The sequence below is a fragment of the Aptenodytes forsteri genome, unplaced genomic scaffold (genome assembly GCF_000699145.1).
Source record: "Aptenodytes forsteri isolate BGI_AS27 unplaced genomic scaffold, ASM69914v1 Scaffold93, whole genome shotgun sequence".
Classification (NCBI taxonomy): domain Eukaryota; kingdom Metazoa; phylum Chordata; class Aves; order Sphenisciformes; family Spheniscidae; genus Aptenodytes; species Aptenodytes forsteri.
In genome coordinates, this window is record NW_008794665.1 from 4,857,626 (window position 1) to 4,885,489 (window position 27,864).

The 27,864-nt window shown below is 41.4% G+C and overlaps 1 protein-coding gene across 1 annotated transcript; it reads left to right on the forward strand.

Annotated features, from left to right (window-relative positions):
• On the forward strand, positions 1 to 27,637 carry MTTP (microsomal triglyceride transfer protein). Its single transcript, XM_009273550.2, has 18 exons — positions 1 to 109; positions 4,937 to 5,124; positions 5,707 to 5,850; positions 7,842 to 7,949; positions 8,704 to 8,820; positions 10,033 to 10,172; positions 11,051 to 11,201; positions 14,595 to 14,752; positions 15,642 to 15,810; positions 16,394 to 16,501; positions 17,491 to 17,703; positions 18,716 to 18,927; positions 19,566 to 19,663; positions 19,765 to 19,886; positions 20,676 to 20,903; positions 25,710 to 25,834; positions 26,168 to 26,338; positions 27,264 to 27,637. The coding sequence occupies exons 1-18, from the start codon at positions 49 to 51 to the stop codon at positions 27,430 to 27,432; spliced, it is 2,682 nt and encodes an 893-aa protein (XP_009271825.1). The 5' UTR covers positions 1 to 48; the 3' UTR covers positions 27,433 to 27,637.
• Positions 27,638 to 27,864: the final 227 nt, after the last annotated feature.

The window sequence follows — 27,864 nt, forward strand, 5'->3', positions numbered from 1 at the left end:
GAGACTCTCATACTTCATGCTGCAGTCGGCAGCGCGGGGGAGTCCAGCATGATTCTTCTTACCGTGCTGTTCCTTTGCATCATTTCCACCTACTCAGCCTCTGTTAAAGGTAGGTCTGTACCGGGCTTGGTTCAGCTTTTGGCTCAGCAAAGGCATAACCAGTGTGTATATGCAGATCTGTTTTGCATCAAAAAACGATCATCTTTACTCGTCCGTCCTTGAGTAATGCAAAATGCATTAGTAATTACAAAGGCTGAAGTGCTTGTAGCATTCATGTCAGCAGAGGGGATGGAGGAGACAATGTTTTCAGGTGCACAGGGCCGGCAGTGTGAGCCAGGAGACTGGGGATCTTGACCTTGCTTAGTCAGGACATGCTGTGGGGGCACCGACTTGAAAGGGACTATTCACACGCTCAAAAGTTAAACACACAGAAGTGCTGTGGTGGAGCAGAGCCAGGAAGTGCTCAGGGCTCTCCAGGTTTCAGCTTCTGAGTAGTTGACTCAGCTACCACTGAAGTCAGTAACAAGCATCCCATTAATTTCACGGGGAGCTTGCTCTGCAATAAGTCATGAAAACCTGGATGTCTGCACAAGCCCTGGGAGCAGGGCTTTACTCAGGTGTCCTGACAAAGGTCAAGGGTATGAAATCTGGAGACTGCCTACTTCAGCAGTACCAGTGTATGAAGCAAGGAAAGGTGTCTTTAGTAGTGGCCCTTCATGTACAACCTGACATTAAATTTACAGGAGCAGCAACCTTAAAACATGAGCTGACACCTTGTTTTTAGTTTAATGAGGATGTCCTCATCATGATGAGGAGCAGGGGGAGAGCACACCATCCTAGGTTAAACTGTTAAAAAGGCTGTAGAGGTGCTCTCATGGGTGCCTCCTCCTGCTCCCTGCAGGGGATCCAGGACACTGTATCTGTGTAAGCACAGAGCAGCAACCTTCCTCTCTACCTCCGTACCCCCTTACGACAGGAGTTATAAAGCAGAGAAGTCTGCAGGCAGTTCCTCTACCCGTGGGTGTATTTCATGAGACTGCCAAGTCTCTTTATGGCTAGATTCCAACGTGCCACATTTCTGGTGTCTGCTCTGCCCAGCTTCTCCGTAATATCTTGATGTATGGTAATATTTGCTTGTAACTTTACATCCCCAGGGTACTGAGCAAGCATTTTCTCATTAATTAGTCCTCCCTTCAGCTCTGCCAGGTCTCATCTCTTGTACGGAGAGATTGAGAGCTAAATTGCTGGCCCAAAGGCCACTTAGTGCCTCAGTGACAGAGCTGGGATTAGGATGAGTGTTTTACATTTCCACTAGGCCATGCCGCCTTTTGGAAATATTGAAGGAATATTCTTTTCTTAAGTCAGCTAGATCAGCACACGTGAAAGTTTCCTAATGCAGTTCCACTTGAAAAATATTTTCAAAGTGGATGGGTTTTGCTTTTTAAAGCTATCCGGTATCAGAAACAGTGGCAAATATAATTTATGAAGGTAGAGCCAGCAAGTAGTTAGAGATGCACATGCTGTGCATGCCATATGTATTAATAAAAGGCACAGGACTTGACAGCTGTCTCTACTCATGCAGTGTAACCTTCTGTATTATACAGTATCATGATTTAATTATAGACTTGGCATGCTACCCTTAATGACAGACACTTAACATTACTAGTCAAACTATGTGTTATGCACTCCACCTTGAAAGCAGGCACTTCTGACCCCAAGAGAGCATGGCCGATTGCAGTCTTTATGTCCATCTCTCCTCCCTTCTCAGTAAGTGGAACATTTGCCATCAGCTGAAATGGCAATGGCTGTACGGGCAGCAAGGATCCCAGTGCTGTGCTGAATACAAAGGAACGAGTGTCTAAAGGCAGGGGAAGGGTTTAAGAAAAGTTTCTAACAGAAAGGCGTGGGGATATTCCTTTTTAAATAGTACCAGTGTTTTCTTCATGAAAGATGGCATGAAAATTTAGTTATGCTCTTTTGAATATTGTTTCTGGGCAGTGACACCGTGTCTCTGTCCCTCGGCCACCAATATCCCCCTTGCCTCTCAAACTGACCACACTATCCAATCGTCTCTTTTGGCTTCCCCATTTCCACTGGGGTGAGTGCTAACTCCTTGGGACTGCCTTCAGTACTGCCTCATCCCTGCTGCTTCTCTTATGATCCACCGCTGGCTCACCCTTTTCCGTCAGTGACACCAGTCTTGCAACTAAAGGCGTCTTCTGCCCTGAATCCTGCAGTGTTTTCCACATATGAAATGGTGAAAGCTTTCAGAACCTAATATTCTTTTAGCTCCCAGAAATACTTTGCAATTATTCATCTCTTCCACGACACTTACAAGAAGCTGCTGTGTCATTTGCTCATCTGTTTCCTTCAGGAAGGAACAACTCTTTTGTATGTGGGGACAAGCAAATGCTAAAAGTGAGGAAGAGGGAAGAAACTCTTGCAAAAGGAAAAAAAGATCTATGGGTTGAGCTGTGGGAAAAGGAAGAGGATAGGTGAAAGGTGCTTTTAACTGAAAAGAGAGAGGGAGCAAAACCACAAACATCCACCTTGACTAATAAGACACATGTCTCTCAGCACCCAGATAATTTTTCTTGGACGTGCTTTTCCCCCACCTTTTATCTTTAGAAGGGACTGTGTCACCTTCTGTGTTTAGAAAGCACCTAGTGGGTGGCATTCATAATATCTCAGCTGATACTAAATCATTAGCACTGCTATTTCTGCTGCAAATGAAGGACATTTCAAACCAGGAAGCAACCAGCTCCGAGGTACTGCAAGGAACCAGGGGTGTCCCTGAAAGGTGCAGCCATCTCTGGGCAGGCACTGAGCACCCTCTGCTCTCAAGGGCAATGTAGCTTCAAAGCTGATAGGAGTAAGGGGAGTTGGGGAACTGGCTAGGAAATTCACAGTAAGCCTGAAGGAAGGGCTGTACGCCTCTTGGTGACTTTGTTTTGAAGCAGACACGCAAGACATGCAAAATCAGAAGAGCCCCATTATGCCAACATTAATGTCTCCCTGCAAAAAAATCAGTAGTCACAGCTTTGAGCTCTCACATGCAAACAGGCTGCTCCTCCTGGGATTACCAAACTTGCTGTGCCACATCTCCAGCTGGCGTAAAGCATAAGCCAGTTTAATTCTGTGTAGGTTTGCCAATTTACGCGACTTGCAGACCAAACTTGGTGGGGTCGCCGTTTTCCTCAAGGAAGGGTTCTTTGAAGCTGACCTTAACCTACTGCTATGACATCTGAGTAAACAGGGGAAGAAAGCAAGCAAAACCTTAAAAAAAGGGTCTTTTGGACTCTTTGAGCACTGCAGAATATATTCGTACAGCCGTGTTGGAACTACACTGTGCACCTACCTAACTGGGATTTAAAATCCGAGAGTGAAATAAGAAAATACTTTGGTTTTCCTTTTTATCAATGCAGTGATTTGAAATTTAGTTAGCAGAGTCATATAAAACACTGATGGACATGACATAAATCAAGATAGCCTGTTGATTCTCTGCAAGGGACTTTGAACACACTGATTACATTACAGCATGCTTAAGAATTTGTCTGAGATGTTTTGATAGATTTTTCTTCTTTTTTTTTTTCCCCCTGCACTTGTCATAAGACTGAGATGCACCTCCCTGAGGACAGCACTTTGCTTTTCTTAGATTAACTCTGTTGTGAAGTTTTTGTTTCTGCTCTGCACCTCCTGAACTCCATAGAGAATTTCCCAATGGATTCAGTGGTGCAGCATTCGGGTGTGAGAGGCTAGTGCCGTGCTGCTTACAGATAGCACCTAAGGTCACTATATGTGTATTTACTTCACAGATGTAACAGCACTTTGTGTACAGCCAGCTTCTCCTCCCTTCCCTTCCCTCTACAAATGGACTTAATCAGTTTTTCTTCTGTGGAAGAGACCTTCGTAGCCATACACACCAGAGGAGGGAAGCCCTTGGAAGCAGTGAAAAGGGATATTGTGTATACCCTTCTTGACAAAATATTTAAAGGGTATTCAAGAAGAAATTGATTTTCCTTAGCCACAGATTTTAGGGGCATGGTCTCAATTCCTGTGCTTGAGGCTGGGTAGAGAGTTGTGACACTGGTGCCACACATTCCCCACACGGCTGTGCCTGAGAGAAGAGAAAGAGAAGATAGGAAAGGATGTAGTAGTAAGTAGTTTTATAAAGGAAAAATAAAAGTAATTTGTATACTACGGATATAATTTATACTAACAAGAGTGCAACTGAATCCCTAGGGAACAGTCTATCTGAGTTGTTGTTAATGCAGATGGAAATGGCACCATAAATTGCATATGCAAATTGCATTTATGCTAGAATTTGACTTTTATATCCCTTAAAATACATCAATTAACAGCCAAGACACAGCTACGGGGACAATTATTTAGTTTAAAGAACAAGGGCTTCATTATTTAATCTAAAAAATATTTTCCCAATGTCTTAATTACATTCATGTCACCCCTGGGCAAGGCTCTCAATGGAAAGATTCCCAACAAATGCGCAAGAGATGCAGAGAACAATTTCTGTTGGCTCCAACAAATTACATCAGTGCATTTCAAATTGCTAAGCACACAAACTGCATGATTAATTACAGTATTTTGAGTTGCAAATAATTTTGGATTAATTTCTAATGCTAACATATCCAGAGTAAAGAATTTGACTCTCTTTTATTGATTTAAGTGTAGAGCGAGAACAAAGGATTTTGTGGACATTCTTATCTTAAATATATGAGATCAGTGTCAACTTACTCACAAAACCCCCCGATATGCTCCAGTGGGACAGCCTCTGTAATCAAGGGTAGCAGGATCAGTCCCATAAATCTTTTGTTGACAATTAAATTTTTAATTTTTCTAAAGGTGTTTTTTAGAGAAAACGACAGATTATGTGAGTTAGTCAATTCTAAAACACTGTCTGTTTTTGCTTTCCAAACAGGGCACACTACTGGACCAAGCTTAAATAATGACAAGCTATATAAATTTGCTTACTCAGCTGAAGTGTATGTTGATCAGGTGAAAGCATCACTGCAGAAAAGTGCAGGCTACCGGATTTCTTCTGGTGTGGATGTCAACCTCTTATGGAGAAATCCTGACAATGATGATGACCAGTTGATCAAGATTACGGTAATTAATGCCATCACACAATTTAAAACATGCCCAATCTTTTCTGCGTTTATCTAGCTGCTAATCTAATCTTGAAGAACTCGTTTTCAGAGGATGAGCTAAATCTTTTATTCTTCTCTAGTCTCATCAACTAAAACCAGCTTCTTTGATAAGCTGATTCCTATAGAATAAGACTTCATGAGAATATGTCTAACATCATAAGCCAGAACTTCAGAATATCTCCTATATTTTGAAATTGCTTCATACAGCTTCTATAGCTTCAAACAACTGGTGTGCAAGCACCTATCTGAGGGGCAATAGGTTGTCTGAAGTCCTTGGTTCTAGCTGCAAATCATGACATTTGCTAAATACAAACTGGGTTTGGTACTTAGCTTTATGGTGAGTTTTTCTGCCCCTTATTTCCCCAGTGGTGAGTGCTGGTTTCTTTTGAAAACATAGACATAGTAATCATGGAAGATTAATGATCAGAACCAAAAATGAAGAAATAAAAAAGATGTATGAGGTGATTTAGTCTATCCAACCTACCCCAAGCCAATGCTAGACTGCTCTCTACATGAATTTTCTCTGCTTTTACTTTGCTAGATAAGAGATGTTCAAGTTGAAAATGTGAATGAACGTCCAGCAGCTAAAAACATCTTCAAAGGAAAAAGCACAGAGAAGATCATCGGGAAAGAATATCTGGAAGCTTTACAGAGGCCCATAGTTCTTGAGCTAGTCCGTGGAAAAGTAAGACCCTGTCTTTTAAAATTCAATCCCTGAGGAAATCTGAGACAAATCTTTTCTTACAGGCTTGGAGAATTTACCAATTCACTATCCTCTCAGAGTTCTCAATATGCCATCATGTCCTATATTTCTCTATGAAATGCAACAGTTTAGAACAGACTGTAATTTACCTGTACAAGGGGCCCTTCCAGCCCAAGCCTCTTGTGCATTGAGAACACCATACAGTATGGAACTAAACAGCAGGTTGGCCACAAATATACGGATACACATGTAGATGTATGCAGAATTGCTGTGTAAGATTTGTGCTGTTGACTTCAGTGAGGGCAGGATTTTATACAAGGTCTGAAGGCAGAAAAGGAGATACAGTTTGTCATGATGGATGTTATACTGAGTCTGTGAGGAACAGTGTTAATCAGTTTAAACCCTTAGCAAACACTTTAGCGTGACTGCTTTTCCCACCTCTCTGGCTTGCTTATTTACTTCAGTGTCACCTGCAGTTTCAGTGGTCTCAAGTTAATGAGCTTGATACTGAAACAGCCTTTCATGTTGTTCCTCTACTGGGAACTGTCTCCAAAAATCAGAAGAGAAGGGACAGTGAGCAGGTGTGTTTTGGTGTGTGCCTGGGTTTTGTAGCTTGCCCTGAGACAGCAACGAAGCACTGTCCCACTGCCCGAGCACCCATGTCCAATTGTAGCTCTCAGGGTCCCAGTCTTGCTCAGGAAAGGAATCAAGCAAATCCATCTCCCCCTCTTTTTCCCTGAGGAGCTGCTCACTTGCCCCCTTGTACCCAGCCTACTGCTCTGGCCAGGGAGTGGCAAGGCTTGAGCCATGGCTGCTCCTGCCTCCTCTCCACACTTCCTCACCCTCTTGTTGCTTGTGGCTGGGAGCATTAGGCCAAGAGCCTCGCTATCCCCTCCACAGCCCGAGCAAGTGGGCAGGTGGGACATGGGCAGAGGGGCAGTGAGAAAGGAGGAAGGTTGAAGGTCACAGTCCCTTTTCTCTTCTGCAGAGGGGAGTGCGGGCTGTGACACCCTATCCCGGCAGGATCTTTACCTCCTGCTGTAAATAGGCACTGAGCACATACCGTGGCCGCCAGCTCAGCCTACTGAATTGCAGCTGCTATCAGGCCTGCTCAGTAACTTTCAGACTCAGCTTTGTCATCAGTTTTACACAACATAAAAAGAAACAGAACAGTACTGGCTCCCAACTGTACACATGAGGACAGAGGTATCAGAAGAACACAGTCAAAATACATCTGCTCCCAGTACATTAAGCAGTTCACATGCTAAGATTGAGATGTAGTATTAAAAACTTGGGCTTTTTCTCAGGTAATAGGGTCTGTACACTCCTTTTATGATTTCTCTGTGGTGTGATACTTTCATCCCTGGCAGAGCGATTTCACTTTCCAGGGTTGCCCTGAGATAACACGCTGATTGTACTTACAGTTCCTGAAAAAACGTGCACTTTTAAAGCACCTTGAATGTAAAGTGGAGGTGCAAAGTCTTGTTACCAGAGGAAAGGCTCAAGAACAACAGTTGACCCATGAAGTGCAAAGGTTGTGATGTGTTTGACACGTCATTTAAGTCATTCTAACTGTGTTTTACCTATGATTCATTCTGGGTTTTTGTAATCTGTGATTAAAGTGCAACAGATATTATGTGCGTGTGGGAAGGGATTATCTGAGGATTATGCAGAAAAATGAGTGACTTGTAAAATTATGTAGTTTCCCATTTCCCTTCTAAATTCTCTCTAATTAACAGGCAGGAAAGATGCTCACTGCACTGAAACAGTATTTAGGTACAGCTAAAGCCTGAAACAGGTTTGTAGTGTTATTGGCAGGCCCTGCAGACTCTGGAGTTTGCTCAAATAAGGACAACAGGTCCAAATTCAGTTTCCCAATCAGGAAAAAAAAAGGGAGTTTTTCTAGAGGGGATGCTCACTATTCCTTTTTCACTTAACTAGATTTGTTATATACTTGGTTTTTATTCCTACAGGTCAAAAACTTCTACTCACATCAAAATGAACCTGGTTTTACTCAAAACATTAAGAGAGGTCTGGCTAGCCTTTTCCAGCTACAGCTGCACTCTGGTGCTACCTGTGAGGTATGGTGCTCTACTGGCAAGCTAATCATCAGAGAAACAGGCAGAGCCTGGTCTGCCCTGAAAGGTAGACCTGTGGCTCCCGCTGACTTCAGAAGGAATGAAGTGTGACAGAAATCAGCCCTTTGATCGCCTTTGAGGTTGGGAATGTAAAGACAGCCTTCTGAATATTTGGTGACACCAGCCAAGTTGCTGCAATTAACATAAAGAATTGGTGAAATCCATTTGATTTAAAATGCTCTTACCAATTTAGCAGAATTTGGTAATATACCAACTTAAACCAGGTCACTATAAAAGAGATTATACTGATGTTTAAAGTCAGTTGATTCCTAAACTCAATTCAATGGATTAGGCCATTTTAAATCAAACAGAATATCCACACAAAGTTAGCAATGGTTTAGCTGCATCCATTTAACCTGTGTTACACTGTTAAATTTTTACATCTGTCCACATGAGCAAAGCTGGAATTTAACTCAAATTCATAAGTATAGTGCCAACTGCCAGGTGTTTCCTAACTTTTTTTGTTTAAACAAACATTGTTACTTTCCTTCATAGCCATCTAATGAAAAGTACCCCGGCTATCCAAAGCAAGTAGTTAGAAACACTGATACCTTCAAAACTGGTAAATAAACCCAAACAGTGCAGCATCTCATGTAAAAATTCCAACAGTGGAGAAAATGGTTCATCTTTGGAAGGTGTTCCAGGGTTCCAAAGATAAATTCAAGCAATTGTCCTAATCTAACTCTTTTTTTTCAAGGTGGACATATCTGGCAAATGCAATACTACTTATCATGTGCGGCAAGATCAGGTGACTAAAATAAAAGCCCTGGACTCCTGTGAAATAGAAAAACAAGGATTTACCAGCCACAACCAGGTATGATTTCTTTAACAAAATAAAATCTGTTCTGCCTATTTAAAAATATATCCTTAATAGCTATTACTCATTTTCTCAAAAGTCCGTTCTTGCATTACAGAAAGCAAATTCTACATGTAAATTTTGTAGTATTACTAGTAGAAATTTCATACGTAGTACCCATGGGGAGAACAGGAAATGGATTCTCCTCTTGTGCAAACCACCTTGGCTCAGCTGACATTAAGTGCAGCACACCAATTCTCGTAATTTTTTAATCTCATCCGTAATATATTTTAGTCTCTATGCAGATTTACAGCACTTTTGTCCTGGCTGTACTGAATTTTTAATCAGTGTGAGGCTTCTTTTTCTTCAGAGGAAAACACTATATACAGTCACAGTCATAGTGATAATTGTAACCTTTTTCTCAGCTGCTAAGTCACAGCATTTAGTCTACACAATAAATGCTGGGCAAGATGCTGACTCCTGAATAGAGCCCTGTCAGGCTTGCCTGGAAGGTCAAAGGCTTCCCTAATCCACAGGTGTAACGTGGGAGATGTGCTGTAGAAGTAACTGGAGCCCTTAGTGGTCCTTCACTACTAGTAAATGCCTTTCTAACTGGTTACTGCTTAGTGCAGGCTGGACACGTGCTGAAGGCACTGGGATTCTCCATGTCGGAAACTGACCTTTCTCAGCTCAGAGAAGTACAAAGGTAGCACACGCTCTGTTAATAAACCACGTTAACACTATGACTGAGTTCCTGATTTTCACACTTGCCACAAAGACTTCATCTTGTTTACAAACAGATCAAGCAAGGTGGCTGGCTTTGCTTCCCAAATGTGAACATGACAATCTTATTTACAAAACATTTCCCTGGAAAAGCTTCTCATCTTATTTAAAGCGTATTTTTAACTAAATGTAGTACCAGGCATTTTCTCAGTTACAGCCTGCTCATAACTTCGTCCCATCCTCCCCCCTCTTTTTTTTCTGGTATGTATTGAATTTGAAACACATGGTGCAGAAATGAGTGACTTCTTGTTGCAGAAGGAATTCTTGAGAACCTGGAAGATCCTGGTTTGTAGGCTTAGCTTGAGATGTTGTTCAACCCACACGCACCTTCCTCATTTGACTCTAGTTCATTATGAGTTTTGCCCCGACGTGGAACTGTGAGCTCTTTTCCTATTCTGTTGTTTATTGATCAGCCCTTTTTCTGGTTTATTTTTTAATTATTTTCAGATTTTAGATGTCAGTAGAAAAGCCGCATCTGCCACAATTTATGTGCTGGAAGACGGTTTCATTAAATCCATTAAGGCAGAAGAAAATTATGCTTTGCTTCTGAATTCCCGACGAAAAACAGGTGCCAAAATAGTTTCAAAGTAAGTTGGGCAATTTGACTGTCATTGATAGTAGCAGGACTAGTGGTTCACTAGTTATATAGTGAATAATATAAACAGGTTATATGTGTATGTCTTATAGCATCAAGACCTAAGGCTCTAAACTCTCAAGGTAAGGATTTAGGTCTTTTTTGTATCTGTATGGTACCTAGTCCAACTTTGATTAAGGTCTCTACCATACTGCAAATAATAAATAATGACATTCATAAGAAATTAAATGGAAACAGCTGGAATTGGCCAAAACATTTTAAGCAACACATTACTTCTGTAGGTGTTCCGTTTGTGTCCTCTCATTTCTTGAGAAATACTTCAAATGGATCTCCATTTCTAGCATGTGAAGGTTCAGAAGTATAGAAAACAAAATCTGCTGCATAGAAAGGAAACAACAGTGAAACCTAGATCTGTGTTAGGTTCCAGTCTCAAAAATACTGACAGTTCGGAGATACCGCACAAGCTAAATGATTCAGGCATCTCCTTAGTATTATGATATTTTAAAAATGTACATTCAAAATCTGACTTTCCAGATCTTCTTGTGAACAAAAATATGAAATATTTCAGAACATATATGGTTACTGAAGGCTGTTTACCAGGTGTTATAAATTCATACTTTAGAAAGTCTATTATTTAGGTATTTTATGCCACATACTTCTAGCAGTAATTCTGCTGGTATCAGATACTTCTGTTACCTTAAAAAAGCCATAGACTTGCCATGTTCTGAACATTTTAAAAAGAGACTTCGATAAGTCTGTGTTCTATATTTTTGGTCTGTGGAGGGGTTTTTTGTTTCCTCTTGCCATGATTTCTGCATTTCTGCTCTAATGGTTGAGCGCTAACGGTGTCTTCACTGTATGGATGCACAGGCAGAGACTGGAACTGAAGTCAGTACAAGCTGGCCCTGGACTGATTGCTGGGAAGCAAGTTGCCAGTGTTATCAAGACCTTGGACTCCAGTTACGTTGCCGTGCCACTAGTAGCAGAGCCAGTCAAATCCGAATGCAAAAAGTGTCCTTCAGTAAGTAAACACAGGCTCGTTGGACGTCAGGTTGGTTGGCTAGGCAGAACAAGTGTGAAAGAAGTTTCTGTCCAAGCAGCCCACTAGGAGAGGTCTAACGTAGCAATGCAAAATACACCCCGGAGTGGGGAGCACGGTAGTGATGCAATGGTGCTCCACCACACAAGGGTGTTTTAAGATCTACCTCTAAAGGTACCAACATTTTTGCTCTCTTTCAAAGATTGAGTGCAGTATTCCTCAAGACCACTAGAAAATACAACACCCTTTTGTTTTATCTCATCGTTGCCAACCTTGAGTTGGCAGGAGCTTATTTCCTCTGGGTAAAGGAGTGGGAAATGACTTTTAAGATGGTTGGCCAGTGTTTATAAAAAATTCTGTCATAGAGGAGCTGAACTACTCCTAGAAATTAAAGGTAGTTAGCCATTCCTTAGGCAGGCTAAACATCTGTTGGTAATATATCTAGTCTCTTCTTACTGCCTGACCCTGAAGAAGTCTATTATTTAAAAGACTTTGTAGGTATTTTATAAGTATAAAATGGGGCTTTAGTATTCTTGGCAAGTCCAATACTGTTGTAGTTTTTTCCCTGGAAAAAAAAATTATCTTGTTTTTTTATATTTAAGACATTTAAAGACAACTAAGAGCTTGGTACTGTAAATGCATCATCTTTTGTTTTACTGATGCAATTCATCATAAACTAATATAAATTGCTACAATGATTGTTAGCAAATGGTTTCAATGCTATTACCATTGTGGAAGGAATTTAGCAGTGAATGGGAACATTAATTTAAAGATTATTATTCTCTGTCAGTTTTTGATAAGCAAGATAAGGCTTCTATTCAGCACACATAATTTTAATCCTACAGAGATACTCCTTATGAGCACAAACACCTTACTATATTGGAACCTGTGCTAGTTATTTGGAAGTAGCATTGCACTGTAATAATTTATCTCGTCTAATGCTTGTTGAGCCACAGAGAAGATAAAAAAATACGTTGGGGGAAATGAAATAGAATGATGCTGCATGCGTGCTGGAGCAGTTCTGAGCAGGGAACATCAAGGGATCTTAAACAGAGCAGGGACAGGTGCTTTTTCCCTGACTCTGCCCATCGGCGTTTGTGCTGACCAATTTGTCACTTGGAACCCAGTTTGTCATAATAGTTATAGAGATAATTTCCAGACCAAGATAACAAACATAGGGTATAATTCCAGAGCACTGCCTGGGGTCTGAGCTATGTCATTATAAACCTAATGGCACGATGAGAATGAAGTCCTGCTTTCTCACTGTATTTTACAGTAACTGCTATGAAAAGATGGGGTCTATAAACAGAACACTGTATCCAAAGCAGCAACATAACATTTGGTACTTATATATCATAGTATACATTAATGCCATGCTGACATGGTATGCCCTACAGTTTTATGTTTTCAAAACCCTTTTTAAATTATAACAGGTCTTATCTCTATCTTTATGAATTTGGTAAAATAACCATTACTATCCCCACTTCACAGATGGCAGCATTAGCTTCTGTGAGGTTATGGCCAACATTTACATTTAAATTTAGGCCTAGATTTTGGTGTTTAGACATCATAATGCATGCTCTTTTCAGAAGAGCTCATGATTCTTACATTTTTTCTATGCTCATGGTTCCTACAGGAACAGATGCTTGCCTCTTCTGAAATTGAGGTGGTTTTGTTCTGTCTTGTGCAGCCAACCTTGTAGGTTGGTAAAGCAGCTGTCAGGCACTGATATTCAAAACCAGCTCCTGCTCAGTTTAGGGCCTCTTGGTTTGGCTTGAATTTTCCTAGAGTGCCCACGAGAGCACTCTGTCTGATCTCTCTGTCAGAGAGACAGAGATTTGTGTCGGAGCTCGGCTGAGTTGCCATCTGGAAGTGCCTGCATCTGTGCTTGAATCCTTGGGCTATTCAATCCAAACTGCCTGACATTCACATCAGGAGAACGAGGCCCCTTGCAAAAGTCAACTGTGACTGCTGTTTTTCAAAGTCATGGGTCACTGCAGGAGACGGCAGCTGCTTCTTGTAGCAGTTGAATGGTTAGAGCATCCCCCAAAGAGGAAGACTTGGTCTCCACTCTTGCTTGAGATGGCTCCAGCTCGTATCTCCCACCTTGCTCGTCTCTAGGGTATGGGCTAAGCTGACTAAGAGCAGTCCACACAGCTGGACTCTGCACAGGAGAAAATACAGGATTAATGAGGTTAGAGATATTTTGCCGGGCTATGGTGCAACTTCAACAGGGGGAATAGAAAGTGCCCCATATGTTTATCCAATTTCAGCTTATAATAGCCACACTGACCTTGGTGCTAAGCACTAATCACCCGTTGAGGTTAACAGACCCATCTGTGCCTCAGAACATGAGCTCCTCCCAGCTGGTCATTAATCCCCAGGAAATATCCTATGTCTCAATCATTGTTGCCTAATTATTGTTTGTTACAGTTGATGGAAGTTGCACTCTGTACTGCTGGATGACACTTCTATTTGCCGGCAGGTTCAAGTGTTATTGCCTAATACAAAACCCATGAAGAGGGGAAGTATTTTAGTAAAGGTCAAATGGGTGCTAGTGTTATTTCTCACTCAGGAAAACTGCAGTAAACACTGCTGCAAAGAACAGCTGAGTTTTCACCAAGGAATGTTCTCGATAATTTGAGATAACAGAGGCAAAGGCAAGTGAGAGAGGAAAGGTCAAAATACCTGCACCAGTTTCTTATGGGAGTGTATCTGGAAGGACAGATATAGGTGCTTTGGTACCATGTTGGCTCATTGAGGTCACAAACGTGGTGTGTGGAATAAATACAGCAACAACATATGAAGAAGCTGATACCTGTTCTAATACCATCTTACCTATCAGTTTGTACAGTAACCACAAATCCCTCCCCGTCTCATGAAGGTTTATGAATAAAAAATGGGAATTACTTACATAAACCACTTACAAAATTACCATCTTCTAAGAAAATATTATTAACTTGTGAACTAGGGATTGTGCATCTTCCACTCAAAAATAAAATACTTAGGACAAAATGAGAACAGAAGGCAAGCACTGCATTCACCAGAAAGCGCAGTAAATTTGCAAGAGAGAGAATTCATCTTATTCCAGTTACAATCTAAATAATGATGTTTTGTTCCAAAATAGAATGCATTTAAGGCAATGTACATTATTAGGAAAATACTAAAGTGCTGGAAGAGAGACAGCTATAGAAAGGTTTCAAAGACATTTGTGCTGGGATATCATAAATTAAATAATACTTAACTAAAGGATCAGCTATCTATTGGATTTCAGCTAATATGAGCAATAACTGGCCCACATATCTGCATTTAGTAAGTCTGATTTTGAGAAACCATGATCTGCGAGTTTTGACATAATTGTGAATTATTTTACAGCTTTCTGAACACTGGCAGAGCATCAGAGAACATATGTACCCTGAAAAACTTTCCAAAGCTGAAGCAGCAAGAAGCTTTTTGTCCTTCATTCAGAATATTAGAAAAGCTACGAAAGAGGAGATACTGCAGATTATTAGAAGTGAAAATAAAGAACTTCTGTAAGTCATCATGAACAAGCTTTCAAAAGGTTTAAGTTACTTAAAACTGCAGAAGGGCAAATGGCATGCAAACAGATTCAGTTCTACTGGTGATGTCCTAGCAGTGCAAAAACAGTATTCAGTACTATCTACAGGAAAAGGATCTTTTTTTTAAAGCTGTGTTTGTTTTTGTAGTATAATATATTTGCAGCACACTGTTCAGCCACCAAGATTGTATCTACAATGCAAGGCAAACATGCTTTGTGGCTTACCCAAAGGTTCTCATCCCAACTGCTTGTTTTGAAACACTCTATAACTTGTTCTTGACTTGCCCATTTTCCTTCAAATGGAAATACAGCAAAGAAGGGGATGGTTCATCCCTGGATATTGTCCTAGTATTAGAGTTTGGGTATGAACAGCATGTGCACCTAGACTTGGCAGTTGGAAAGCGTTTCTGAGTCCCACCTTACAGTCAGGATCTTTCAAACAAATTATAGCAGTTGTTAACAATAGAGATAAACCTGAGAGCAACTCAGGCAGCATAGCCTGTTCTCTAGTTGCCATTGTGTATGTAGAAATAAAACACTTTTTTCCATTTACAACCTTGTCCTGTAAACTTTAAGGCACTCTGGATAGTTCTGGTTTTTTAATACTTTTTTGATCCTATATTTGCATAAATTCAAATATTAGTAGTATCCATGGATATGAATAATTTCTGGAGTTCATCTACCATTTTGAGGCGGAAGAATTCAGAGACACAGTTTTTCCCAACAAGAGTAAAAAATTTTGTCTCTTACCTGCAATGAAGAGATCTTTCAGCACATTAGCTTCTTTCTTTCTATATGCAGCAAAGTATTTTCAGTATTTTCTAGCTCATTACAATGATATGTTCATTTCCACTTCTTTGTAGTCCGCAGGTAGTGGATGCCGTAACCTCTGCTCAGACCCTAGCATCACTGGAGGCCATACTGGAGTTTCTTGACTTTAAGGATGCAAGCACTTCTACCCTGCAGGAGCGATTCCTGTATGCCTGTGGATTTGCTTCTCACCCCAGTGAAATACTCCTGAAATCTTTAACTGTAAGTCAAAGGACAAAACAAATACAACGTAGTTAATATTCTTGAGCTTTATCCCTGTCAAAGGGGAAGGGAAGAAGAAATGACAGTTGCCGTTTCCAATTTTCCTTTCTTTACCCCTTCAAGGGTTTCCTTTAAGTGTGCCAGCAGCATATAGCCTGGAAACAACAAAAATTCGTAGGTCCAGACTGAAAGTCTATTTACTTTGTAAAATGTTATCAATATCTACTACTTGGAAAACAAACATAATTCTGAATGTTAGCAAAACAATTTGAAGGTTGTTTGATTGTTGCCTTATCAAAGTCCTGTAACCATTTAATACTCTTTTTTTTTTTTTTAAACATAGCTTCAAAATGAATCTACTATTTGAGACACTGAATGTAACTCAAGGGAAAAATGGCAGTCAGTTATTATATGTAATGATAGAGCAGTGCTCTGCTTAGCCTGAGCCCAGACCATTGTGGTCATCACTGCCTTTGCATTGCACTAATGTTCACAGGAAATGCGGGAGGGTATTCAGCCCACTACAGACTGTGGTTCATCATATTTAGACAGAGAGACTAACAGCATTGCTTTTGCATAACAGGCTAAGTTCAAGGGTGATATCGCGAATGAAGAAATCAGAGAAACTCTTGTCATTGTCATGGGAGCGCTCATCAGAAAGCTGTGTGACAGAGAAGGCTGCAAGCTTCCAGTGAGTATCTGCTCTTCACTGCTGGCCAAATTCTGGTCTGCAACACACGTGAGTGATCCCTGCTGATGTTACTGGGAGAGCATGAGAGACACGGGAAGCATATTCCCCTCTGTTTTAAAATAAGCCCATAAACTCCTATGTTTGATAGAGAGAGGACTTTTTTTTTTTTTTTAATAATGACATCTACTTTGTCAGCTTTAGGTTTTAATCTGGTCTCTTCCCATTTCTGTGGATTTCTCCCAGTTTGCCCTTGTCTGACAGAACTTTTTCTCACTGCCTAGTCTGTCAGCAGAAGCAGTACTTTTGCTCACTTGTCCAAAAGCTTTACATGTCCTCAAACACTGGCGAACTCACGATCTATTTAATATCTGCAATCACCTTAGGTTATTTCAGCTCTGTGAAGAAAATTAATTGGTTCAAGTACTCAACTCTGCCCCAAACATGCATAGAACAGACCAGGAGGAAGGCTATCACCTTGACCATGGACTGAGTAGATGCTGGTGATAGAGGGTGAGGATGATCAGACAAGGCACTGCAGCCTGCTGGATCTGTGCTGTTCGGGATTGCAGCACGCTGCTGAAAAGACACAGAGCACCTGAACGGCCCTTAGGAATCCCTTTTTCCTTCCCCTGTTAATTGCCAAGCACTCTTATAACATTATGTTACGAAGCACTAAGGAACACTTCCCTTGTCTTTTTTTGTTGGGAAATGTTGGCCCCGCAAATAAGACCTGTGAAGTCCCTGAAACAGGGCAGGAGCAGCTAGCAAATGATAAATCCATGGACCAGGTGTCACTGTAGCTATAGCCACTCCGGTTATGCTTGAAGGAAGGCATCGACATACAGTTTACAAATGACACCTTTGCTAACCCTGTGCAGTGATGCTTTGAAACAAAAATGTGCTAGAACCCAGCCCTGCCCCTCCTACTTCTACGAGGGGAAAAGGTAGGTGTATGATCACCATTTAAACATGCTGTTGATTTTCTTTAGGCTGTTGTGGAAGCCAAAAGGCTGATTCTAAGTAGACTCGAGAAGGCTAAGAAAGATGACAATGTGAGGATGTACCTGCTGGCACTGAAGAACGCACTCCTTCCTGAAGCAATTCCACTGCTTCTGAAGTACGCCGAGTCAGAAGAAGGGCACATCAGCAATGTTGCTGCCACTGCCTTACAGAGATATGATCCTTCTTTTCTCACCAAAGAGGTAAGAAAATATACTGCCCAAGAAAAGAAGTGCAAGAGACTGTATTAAACATAAAGTATAAATTAAGAGTTCATTTGTCAGTCCCAGCCAGAAAACTCTATACATTCCTGCTTGCCAAATCCCAGCTCCCAGTCTGCCAGTGCTAGTCAGCCTTTGGCTCCAGAGTCACACATAGCCATCGAAGGTGGCAGGCAGCCTGCAGGGAAAACTGGGCTCCCGTCACAAGAGCACTGCCTTCTCTGTGATGTACAGGAGACATCATTAGGAACACTTGGGCACCTGCGTAACCCCTGTTCTTTCTTGTGCTTTCACGTAGCCAGGGAGAATGCATGAAGTAAGAGAAGGGTAAAATAGCTGTGTCTTACCTTGCAGCCTCCAAGAGTAAAAGAAGACATACAAAATAGCAGAACATGAGGTCCTGCCTTTGCTGCATTACCCTGCATCCCATTTCATACCTACTGCTGGCAGCTGTGACTGAGGTTGTCAGGGTGCTGCTCTGCAATGAACATGCCAGAGGCCGTTCTGTCAGTGGGGCTACATGGCTCTCCATGGATTTATCTGTAACAAAGATGTGTCACAACCTTCTCAGGGACATGAGGCCACCACAGGCACTCTCTAGAAAATTAAAATCACAAGATTCTTGATTTTTTTAAAGTACATATTCCCTTAACAGTCAAGGAAATCTCTGTCTTGATCTTACCACTGCCACAGTATTTTGATCTTAGTGCTCCTACTTATTTACAGCCCCTCTGTGAAAACCAGTGTAGAAGGCTGTATTTGGACTGTGGCTGAGAGAACATAGCAGATGCCCCACTTGCTCATGTGGTCACTGAGCTATACATGTCTCGTACATTCCAAAAGGACCATGAAAAACAGGGTGCTGAAAATATATCCTTATGTATTACCCTTTACTATGGAGCTAGCTTAAGCTGATATTATAAACGAGATTCCAATCTGTACTTTGCCCAGTCATCTGTGTGAGCACTGACTGAATACTCTGTTTCCTGACCAGGTGAAGGAAACAATGAACAGGATATACCACCAGAATCGTAAAGTCCACGAAAAGACAGTGCGAACCACTGCAGCTGCTATCATCTTAAACAGTAACCCATCCTACATGGAAGTGAAAAACATCCTGCTCTCCATTGGTGAACTGCCTCTGGAAATGAACAAGTACATGCTCTCCATGATCCAAGATATACTTCACTTTGAAATGCCTTCAAGGTACATTAAGTTCAGTATAAATAAATACAGCTCATCCTTACTTCTTTGCAGAAACCCAAAGAACACACAGGGTCTCATTAATTACTACTATAAAATTTAAGGACAGTATAAAAGGACTCCTGATTTTTGTGTCACTTTTAAGTATTGATATTTCAGAATAAATCTCTGCATTTCAATGACATTCATTTAATAGCTATTCACATTTTCAGAGGTACAAATAAGAACTAGGCACCTAACTTGCATTACTGTAAGAAATGTCATCTGTCGGTCTTAATTGTCTCAGTGGGGCCCTTGCTTTTATATTTTAAGAACCAGTGAAGCAGAAAAATTTTAAACATCACAGCACTAGAATGAAAATAATAAAAATATGTCTTCTTCTCAACACCATTAATTTTCAAGCAAGACCTTTGCTTGCCTTCCTACCTATGACTGCAGGGAGTAGCTGAAATTGGAAAAGAGACTCTGGGTTAGGGCAGATTTTTAGTGGGAAGATGTGAGGGTTTTGAAGACCCTCTTTCCTACTGGGAAATTCACCCTCTCTCAAATTTGATATTTCTGCAGAACAGTAATACATTTGGTACCGTAACATTTTTGTGTCTCTGTGGTTTTGTTTGTTTGTTTGTTTTGAAATACCACAGCAAAACAGTTCAGCAAGTTCTGAAGGACATGCGTGCTCATAACTATGATCGCTTCTCCAAGATGGGCTCTTCCTCTGCCTACTCTGGCTATGTCACACGTATGTAACCGTGAAACTGCCTTTTAACCCTGTTTGTATTCCCAAACATTTGATTAATCCACTAGTTTAGTCACAGGTACCTTCTTTCTTTTTTAATTAAGGTGGTCCTGATATATCATCCACGTACAGCCTTGACATCCTCTATTCAGGCTCTGGCATTTTAAGGAGAAGTAACATGAACATCCGTATTTTTGATAGAAATGCTGAACTTCATGCCAGCCAGGTAACTGCCACACTATACATAAAAACTAAGCCAGTATGGGGTACTCTTCTTATAGCTTCTAGATCAATTCAGCTAATGCTTAAGACCATAAGGTTTGCTGCACTGGGCAGAGAACAAGCCAATAACAGGGGAAAAAGAAACCCACAACAGTCAATGAGGCACACGTTTGCCCTAACCAAAAGACAGGTGTTTTGTTCTGTATCATATATCAGATTCTGTCTCTGGTTAAAGGCTATACTGTTTATCTGATGTAATCAGTAAAAGCTTTGTGAGTTTGTAAAATCAAGTCCTGTGTTTCGGGTATAACATAGAATGGAAATACAAGGAGTAGATCAAATGTACGAATCAAAGAGATTTAAAAAAGATGCTTCTGTTTTGGCCTTTTCTTAATGTTGGCAACTACCTTCAATATTATAATCCTCCTAAATTTCTGCAGGACAAAAATTGCGCAGTGGAACATCTTTGGGTTTTCTTCCCAAATGTCTGAGGAAAATAGTCATATGAATAAAGGAAAATTTGTTTGAAAGAAAAGTAGGCTCGGGATTGTGAGCTGCATGTGGGCAAAGTCTGCCTGCATCTGAAGGGAAAAAAACAAACTGTGAGATTATTTTATTTTTTATTTTTCTAGCTGCTCTACCTCGTTCCCTTAAGTCTTAACCTCATACTTTTTCATCTACAACTACGTAAATTACAGTTAGGCTCTCAGACATTAAGAAAATGTGTAGGATTGTTAATAGCCCAGGTCAGTCAGAGTTTTTTCATTGATTCTGTATCACTGTTGCTTCTTAGGTGGTGATTGAAGCTCAAGGTCTAGAGTCCATAATAGCTGCAACTCCTGATGAAGGCGAGGAAAACCTGGACTCCTTTGCTGGCATGTCAGCCATTCTGTTCGATGTCCAACTCAGGCCAGTTACATTTTTCCAAGGGTATGCTGATTTAATGTCTAAAATGTTCTCGGCAACTGGAGATCCCATTAGCGTGGTGAAAGGACTTATTCTCCTGACAGATTACTCACAGGTACTAATAGCACACTGTTTGCTTCTTTTTCTGTCTCTTAAGCACAGATGCTCCCTCCCCCACACCATTATTGTAGGACATCTTATTTTCTCTCTTTTCAATGCTGATAAACCTGATCAATGTTACATAGGCTTCTCTTACTATGGGAGCAATAGAAAAGTCACAGGTATTAAACAACAGAATGAAATTACATGAAAAGCAATCTAGAACAAAGGTGAGAACACATATCATTCTAGAAAACAAAGTAACACTGAAAAAAAGCAAATCCAACTGAGTATCCTGTAGAAAACTCATATTGCTATCAGCTATGGCCTCCCCTCCCACAGTTTCTTGTAATACAGTATTGTCACATGTGATCACCTAAGTTTTCCTCTTCACAAGTTGTCCAGAGACCTTACATCCAGTTAGGCAGTAACTGTCAGGTACTGAATGAATGAATCACTGGTTCTCAGACTTTCCCAGATAACTAACCTTCAAAGAACAATGCTAAGAGGTCCAAATTTCAAATGCTTATTGCTAGGCAAATCCAGGAATTAAAATGAGGATTACGCGGGTTTTATGCAACTGTCACCCCAAATGGTCTATACAAATCTAACCAGCTACATAATGTATTATTGGAGGACTAAAAATCTAGACATCTCTCTGAAAGTGGAGGGCCAGCATTTGGTTTGATATTTTTGTGCTTCCCAAGCAGGGATCTCCTTAGAACTTGTGGATTTAACAGCAGCACTCAGCTCATGAAACATCTGCAGGCTCAAACTTTACTTTTTAGTCTTCCCCTTTAATTCTTGGCAAAAGAAAATGCCAAAAGCAGATGAGAAAATCCACTCTGATCAAAATTACACAGAAACACCCCCTGCACATGACAGCTGTCCCCATCCTGAACTCAGCTCAGCCCCTTTATAACGGTATTGTAAGTCTAGAGGGCTTCCCATGTAGCGCACAAATTGGCAAACTAAAGCTCATTCCAGCAATGCTTTACAGTTCACATGCAGATTATGGGCAAAAACTTTACCATGACCTATTTAACAAACAGACTGCAGAAGTGAGAAAGGTAATCATGTCCAGTCCTGAGCATGGTGTTTACAGAACGAAATATTTCCAACTGCTGTGCATGCACCAAGCTCCATACATACCCTGGCTGAATCAGCTGGCTGGGCACCCCGAGAGCTCTGCCAGCCAGCAGATTCTCCGCTTCTCGTCTTTGGAGAACCTCACAAAAGTCTGGGGCACACCAGGGCTGGGACTGCATGCCATTTTTAACAGTATCAGGGTGTAATATTTTCAGTCAGTCACTGACTCTCTGGAAGCCTGGGCAGCAGTGTGATGAGATGGGATCCCACCCTGCTTTCTCTCTTGGGTTGCCGCTAGCACAGTTGCTGCCTAAGCAATTTGGGACTCAAGCAGTGGACACAACCAAAAGTGTGTGTTCACAACCAAAAAGGCACTTGTTCTTACCTCTGCACCCCACAAAGGCAAAAATTGTTTAAAACATTGTTGAACGCAGCTTCAGGCTGAGCTGCGTTTTAAACACAGCACACCTTTCTAAGAACAGCGTTACAGCTACGTTCCAGGTCAACAGCAACATCAACACGGTTTGGGCACTTCCACATAACCACGTTAAGCTTCATTAGAAATGCTTTAACCTGTCAAGTTCTTGAACTGTGATTACAACTGTACCAGAAAACACTGTCAGAATGGAAGGTGAAGGGCGTAACACTGGAACTGAGGAAAAACAGTGCAAGAGAGCCATAATTAATCTAGCTGCCTGATGGTTGAGTACTACCTCCACATTCCCTGGCCATGGGACAGCGCTTGCCCAGAACATAAGCCCCTTTACAAAGTCATACGGTAGCCAACCAAGGCAAACAGAGATTTATCTTCTTTCAAAGAAGAAATCCAGACATGGGAAACAGTGCTCATTCTATGATACCAAAACTCAGTGTGCCACAGCTGGCCGCAGCGCAATTTCAGAACAGGCAAAAAACAAACATAAGATACAGACAGCGCAGTTGAGATCAAACATCAAAAGGATGGCTTAGAAGCAAAGAGCGGAACTTAAAAATGGGGCAACTGAATTGTCAGAAAAGAACTTATGTAATATTTGAGTTGCAACTTCTGCATTGCTGCAGCCTGATTTTGAGAAAAGTGATTTTTAAATATTAGAAAAGTTCTGCTCCCTATTGCTGTTTATAAGGATCATTTTGCAGAGAAAGACCAAAACTGAGTTGGACTCAAAGTGCTGTCAAATCTACCAAATAACTGCCCCCCTGGAAAATAGCTTCCTTTCATTAACTTTACAACTGCGATAATCACAATAGGCACATTTTGGAGAGGTGATTTCCAAGTTAATAATATTGATTCTAAAGCTTACACTCCTGCCCACCATCTGTAACATCTTTTCTCACATAACTCCACAAACTGAAATCAGAGTATATTTTAGAGCCATTGCCAGTTCTCACAGTGTTTTTTGAGGGCTAAGAATAACTGTCCAGAAGTTATAATTCCCTCTATAAAATAAACAGCTCTCATAAAACTGTTTTTGAGACTCCTAAGTCACCTGCATTAAAGTTCAGTAGTGTTAATATTTCTCCTAGGCAACACACCTGCCAGAAGCACAGAGAAATTAAATACTGTATTAATAGTTCAGAGAAACCATTTGAAAGCCAGACCCCAGTGCAAGATAACCAGTTCCCAAAGAAGTGCCTGTTTCAGCCATCTCTGCGTTGCATACAGTAGCACTGTCAGTGCAGTACATAAAGAAACTTTTTTTATTGAAACATAGCATGTTTCAGCATTTTAAATAGTAACAAACTACCGATTCTGATCTTTCGGATCACATTTTCCACTGCAAATGACACACAAAGCTTAAAATAGAAAGGGAAAGGAAAATACTGCTCCTGAGGAGGCTGGGTCCCTGTGATTTACACCTCCCATCAGCCTGGATTGGATTTGCACATGAGGCGAAGGACAGGGCTGAGCTCTAAATAAGGAAATAGATGAGCTAGTAAAACACAAGACAAGTAGTCCTTAGCGTCTCTGCTGGTTTCAGTGACAAAATTGACTTAATTCTAGGTAGCCTTTAAAGCCTTAAACTGTGCAGCCATTGCAAACCAAGCCTACTCTAATATTATTAGGTGCAATTTCACAATGCATCTAAAAATATCTGCTCCTCTGGTTCTGTGTATATGTCTCTGCCAGAATGTATATTGTTACCTCTTCGTTCATTAATAGCTACCCACCAATTCAGTCCCAATTAAAAGCAAAATAAAATAAAGTAAAACAAGCTTTATCTCCACACCTAAACAGACCGACAGGGAAAGTATTCCTTGCCCCATTGCAGTCAGTAGAAAAACTCCCTTTGATTTCAGAAAGACCACAATTCCAACCCATGATTTTTACTTGGGTGAAAATAAGAAATCAGAGCGCAATATGACCACGCTTGCTGGGGGCATGCTGCATTTATAAGCCACGCCAGCCCACTGCATTCTTACATGAAATCTCAAGCCCACTTCAGCAGCAACTGACTGCCAAGTTGGTTCTGCCAAGGAGATTGTTTCAGAGGTTGTTTATTTACCCTAAAAGGTGAAGTAACCATATACAGCCACCATAATTATCCAAGTCCTCGATTACGGCAGGAAAACTTTAATGCTCTGAATAAAAACCTCCCCAAATGTTGCTCCTTGCTATAGGGATTAGGAAGCCAGACTGTCTCTACTTGCTTCTCTCTTAAATCTTGGGACAGCATTAGCTGGAACCACTGGGCTACTGAATAGCTAAGAAGAGAAGAGAGACTTTTAAGGTGCCTGGACATCAAAAAGGGGAAGGAAATTGGGTATTTACACATCCTACAAATGCCTGCAGCATTACAGGTGCTGAGAATACCACAGGCACAGAAACCCGGGAGAAGGGAGAAAACCAGCTAGGAGAGAGGAGAAAGTGTCCTGTACGCGAGGGACATGATCAAAATAAACTTTTCCCAAATTAATGGTTCTTTTAAAACAGTGAATTAATCCACTAGTTCTTAGGGAAGCAGGACAACTATATAAAGTGAGTTAGATTGCCAAGCTGAGTGAACCTTAAAATCTTGGCTGTGTGTCAAAACTTAAAAGTAATGAGCTGCCATGACCCTGAGCTATATTATCACTTCCGAAACAGACTCCACGTGATGCGTTTCCAGTCCAGCCGTAGAGGTTTCAAGAAGCCATGAGCACACTTGATGGTTGATGGAAAATGCATTAAATGCAAATTCACAGTGGCAATTAAGGAGCATTAGCTTATGGGTTTGGCCACCCAGCCACTGAAGACGTAATTCCTGCCATACTGTGAGTTTGGAGCCACTACACACTGCACGACTGCCTGCAGCACTTTGCATCCTACTGCCAGTACAGGGTTGCCTTCGGGTGTGCTGACAAAGTCACACTGCACTGCACCGTTGCTGCGGCTCCAGCGAGGAGTTTAATCTGACTTAGCTGGACTGCCAGCAGAGCCTCCGGGAGGCTTGCCTGGTAGCTCTTGGAGACAGAGTCCATGATATTCCTTGCAGCGATACTCCTTGCGGAAATTATGCCAGCTGGCACACAGGGGAGAGGGGAAGGATGCAAGGCACCTCGCCTTAGCTTCATCCCATTTTCTAGGGAGCGAGGTACATCAGGGGTGTTTTGTCCACCCTTTCAGAAAAGCCCTCTATTCCTTTTTGTTCCTGCAAAATGACAAGTGGTGTGATCGCAGTACAAAAGGGAGTAAGGAAACCAGAGGTCTGCGGTCAGTAACGGGGGGGTTACCTGTGCTTTCTGATGGTTCTAGGAGATTCAGCTGCAGTCCGGGCCAAGGGCCAGCACGGAGTTCCTGGGCAGCCTGGCCATCGACATCTCGGGAGGGATGGAGTTCAGCCTGTGGTACAGGGAATCCAAAACCAACGTCAAGAACCGGTGAGATACTCCCAGCACGTGTTATAGCTGTAGAGAGCTCAGGCTCCTGAGCCCTGGTAGTCTCAATGAGAAGAATTTAAATATAAAAGACCTTGCAGATGAGTTAAAATTAAATAAGAGTTATGTGCACAGGAGAACATTCGTGCTTCTCTTTTCCTTTCTACCTGGGTAATACCAGTTCCCACTGGTCTCATCTGAATTTATATACCTTTACCTGAAGAACAGGCTCCTTTGAGGGCAGTTTTTATGTGTGGATGGTAGGGCTGTTTGCAATTTAATTTCCTCTTTCCTAATGTGTTTTGAATTAATTGTAATGCCTGAATTTATTTGCAGGGTAGCCATGTTCATAGCTGGTAACACCGAGGTGGATTCCTTCTTTGTAAAAACTGGTATGGAAACCACTTTGGAAGTAGAAACGACATTAGACTTCATCTCCACGGTGCAGTTTTCACAGTACCCATTTTTAGTCTGCATGCAGATGGACAGAGTCGAGTCTCCATTCAGGTAAGAACTAAGAGCACACAATTTCTGAGGCATCCTTCCAGCCAGCTGCTGAATCTGGAACTGTTGGTGTTCACAGCCACGAGAGATTAACAACAGAGGCCAAACTGCAGCCTAACGCAATCAGGTGCAGTGTAGGCTGTTATACACACCAACCTCTGCTATCCCGTACTTCCCTGTCCCTCACCCCTGAGATGCAGAAGGGACCTTTTTGAAGATCACAACTTGCTCTGAATGTGCACTTTAGTCCAATTTTCTAATCTGGTTTTGCAAGTAAACTAACTGAAGTGGCAGGACCCTGGTCCCCTCGCGTACAGTCAGTTCTGATGGTGATCTGAAACTTTGCCAGCAGTAGTTCTCTATTACACTGTTAAGAGAGGAAGTGCATAGCCACAAACTAGCTGAAGTGGAAAGTTTTCTTCATCATCTGCTATTTACTAGTGTCAACAAAAGTACCTGGTGTGTTAAGCTCTTGCAACCATCGTGTTCTACCATATTTTATTAAGGCACCAACTCTCCTGAAAGCTAAACAAGTGTGCAATAAGGTAAAAAAGATGCTTTCCAGTAACCAAAGAGTAGTAATTGCATTGCCATGTGAGAAGCTAGGTTTACCACTCCCTCCTAATCCCTATTTGCTAAGACCTAAGGGCGATAACGTTTGCAGAACCTGTGCCAGATTTCCATTCAGGCTTTTCTGATCCAAAAGATGGCAAGCCTGAGAGGAATTAAAGAACTCGAGGATCTCCAGGAAATCCTGAGAAAACAGTATCTGTTATTCTGCAGATACGAAACCATCTTCTGATTATACCTACACATTGTGGAAGTGTAATCTCGTCTGTATGTAAAGTGTTTATCTCTAGCCTCACCTACAGGGTACAGATTTTGCCTAAATTTGCTGATGCCAGACCACCATGTTGTGTCTTTACAGGCGTTATGTGACTAAGTATGAAAGTCTACCATCTGGCAGACGGTACACTGCAAGGAGAGGGAAAGCAGAACTGTTGGCAGGTAATGAATACCCTCTCCATCAAGAAAACTCCAACATGTGCAGGAAGGTTTTCGGCGCAAAGTCTGATTCCTCCAGCAACTGGTTTTGAAACGAGCACCCGAGCTTTTGCTTTCCTGAATCCCTGGCTCCCTCAATGACTTAGGCTTGTACGTACCGTACTAACTTGGAGCTTGATCTTGCACTACTGCAGTTAATGGGAAATTTGCCATTGATTTCAACAGGCCAGGATCAAACTCTCAGTGCGTGCACAGTGTTTACATATTAACCTATATTTAAGACTTTTGTAAAAAAAAAAAAGCTAAGGCAAATAAAGACCAATTTGGTGGTATTCCATGCACTCCCTTAAGGGTGGTGCCAGTTCTTTATTTTTACTTTTTCGTGCCAAAAGCAAAAACAATCCCTCATTTTTCTTTCTTGGGGAATACAGAAGTCCATGTTTTTGACATGCAGTGAGAACAATTATGATGTATAAAAAATGATTATTTATGAACATATTTTAAAGTATTTAGGTGTTTTAGGC

What these genes read in the sequence shown, in the direction of transcription:
- MTTP (XM_009273550.2), top strand. Translation starts at nt 49, where the DNA reads ATGATTCTTCTTACCGTGCTGTTCCTTTGCATCATTTCCACCTACTCA. An exon ending in CTACTCAGCCTCTGTTAAAG is followed by an intron (nt 110 to 4,936) that starts GTAGGTCTGTAC and finishes CTTTCCAAACAG; the next exon opens with GGCACACTACTGGACCAAGC. An exon ending in GAGAAGGCTGCAAGCTTCCA is followed by an intron (nt 16,502 to 17,490) that starts GTGAGTATCTGC and finishes GATTTTCTTTAG; the next exon opens with GCTGTTGTGGAAGCCAAAAG.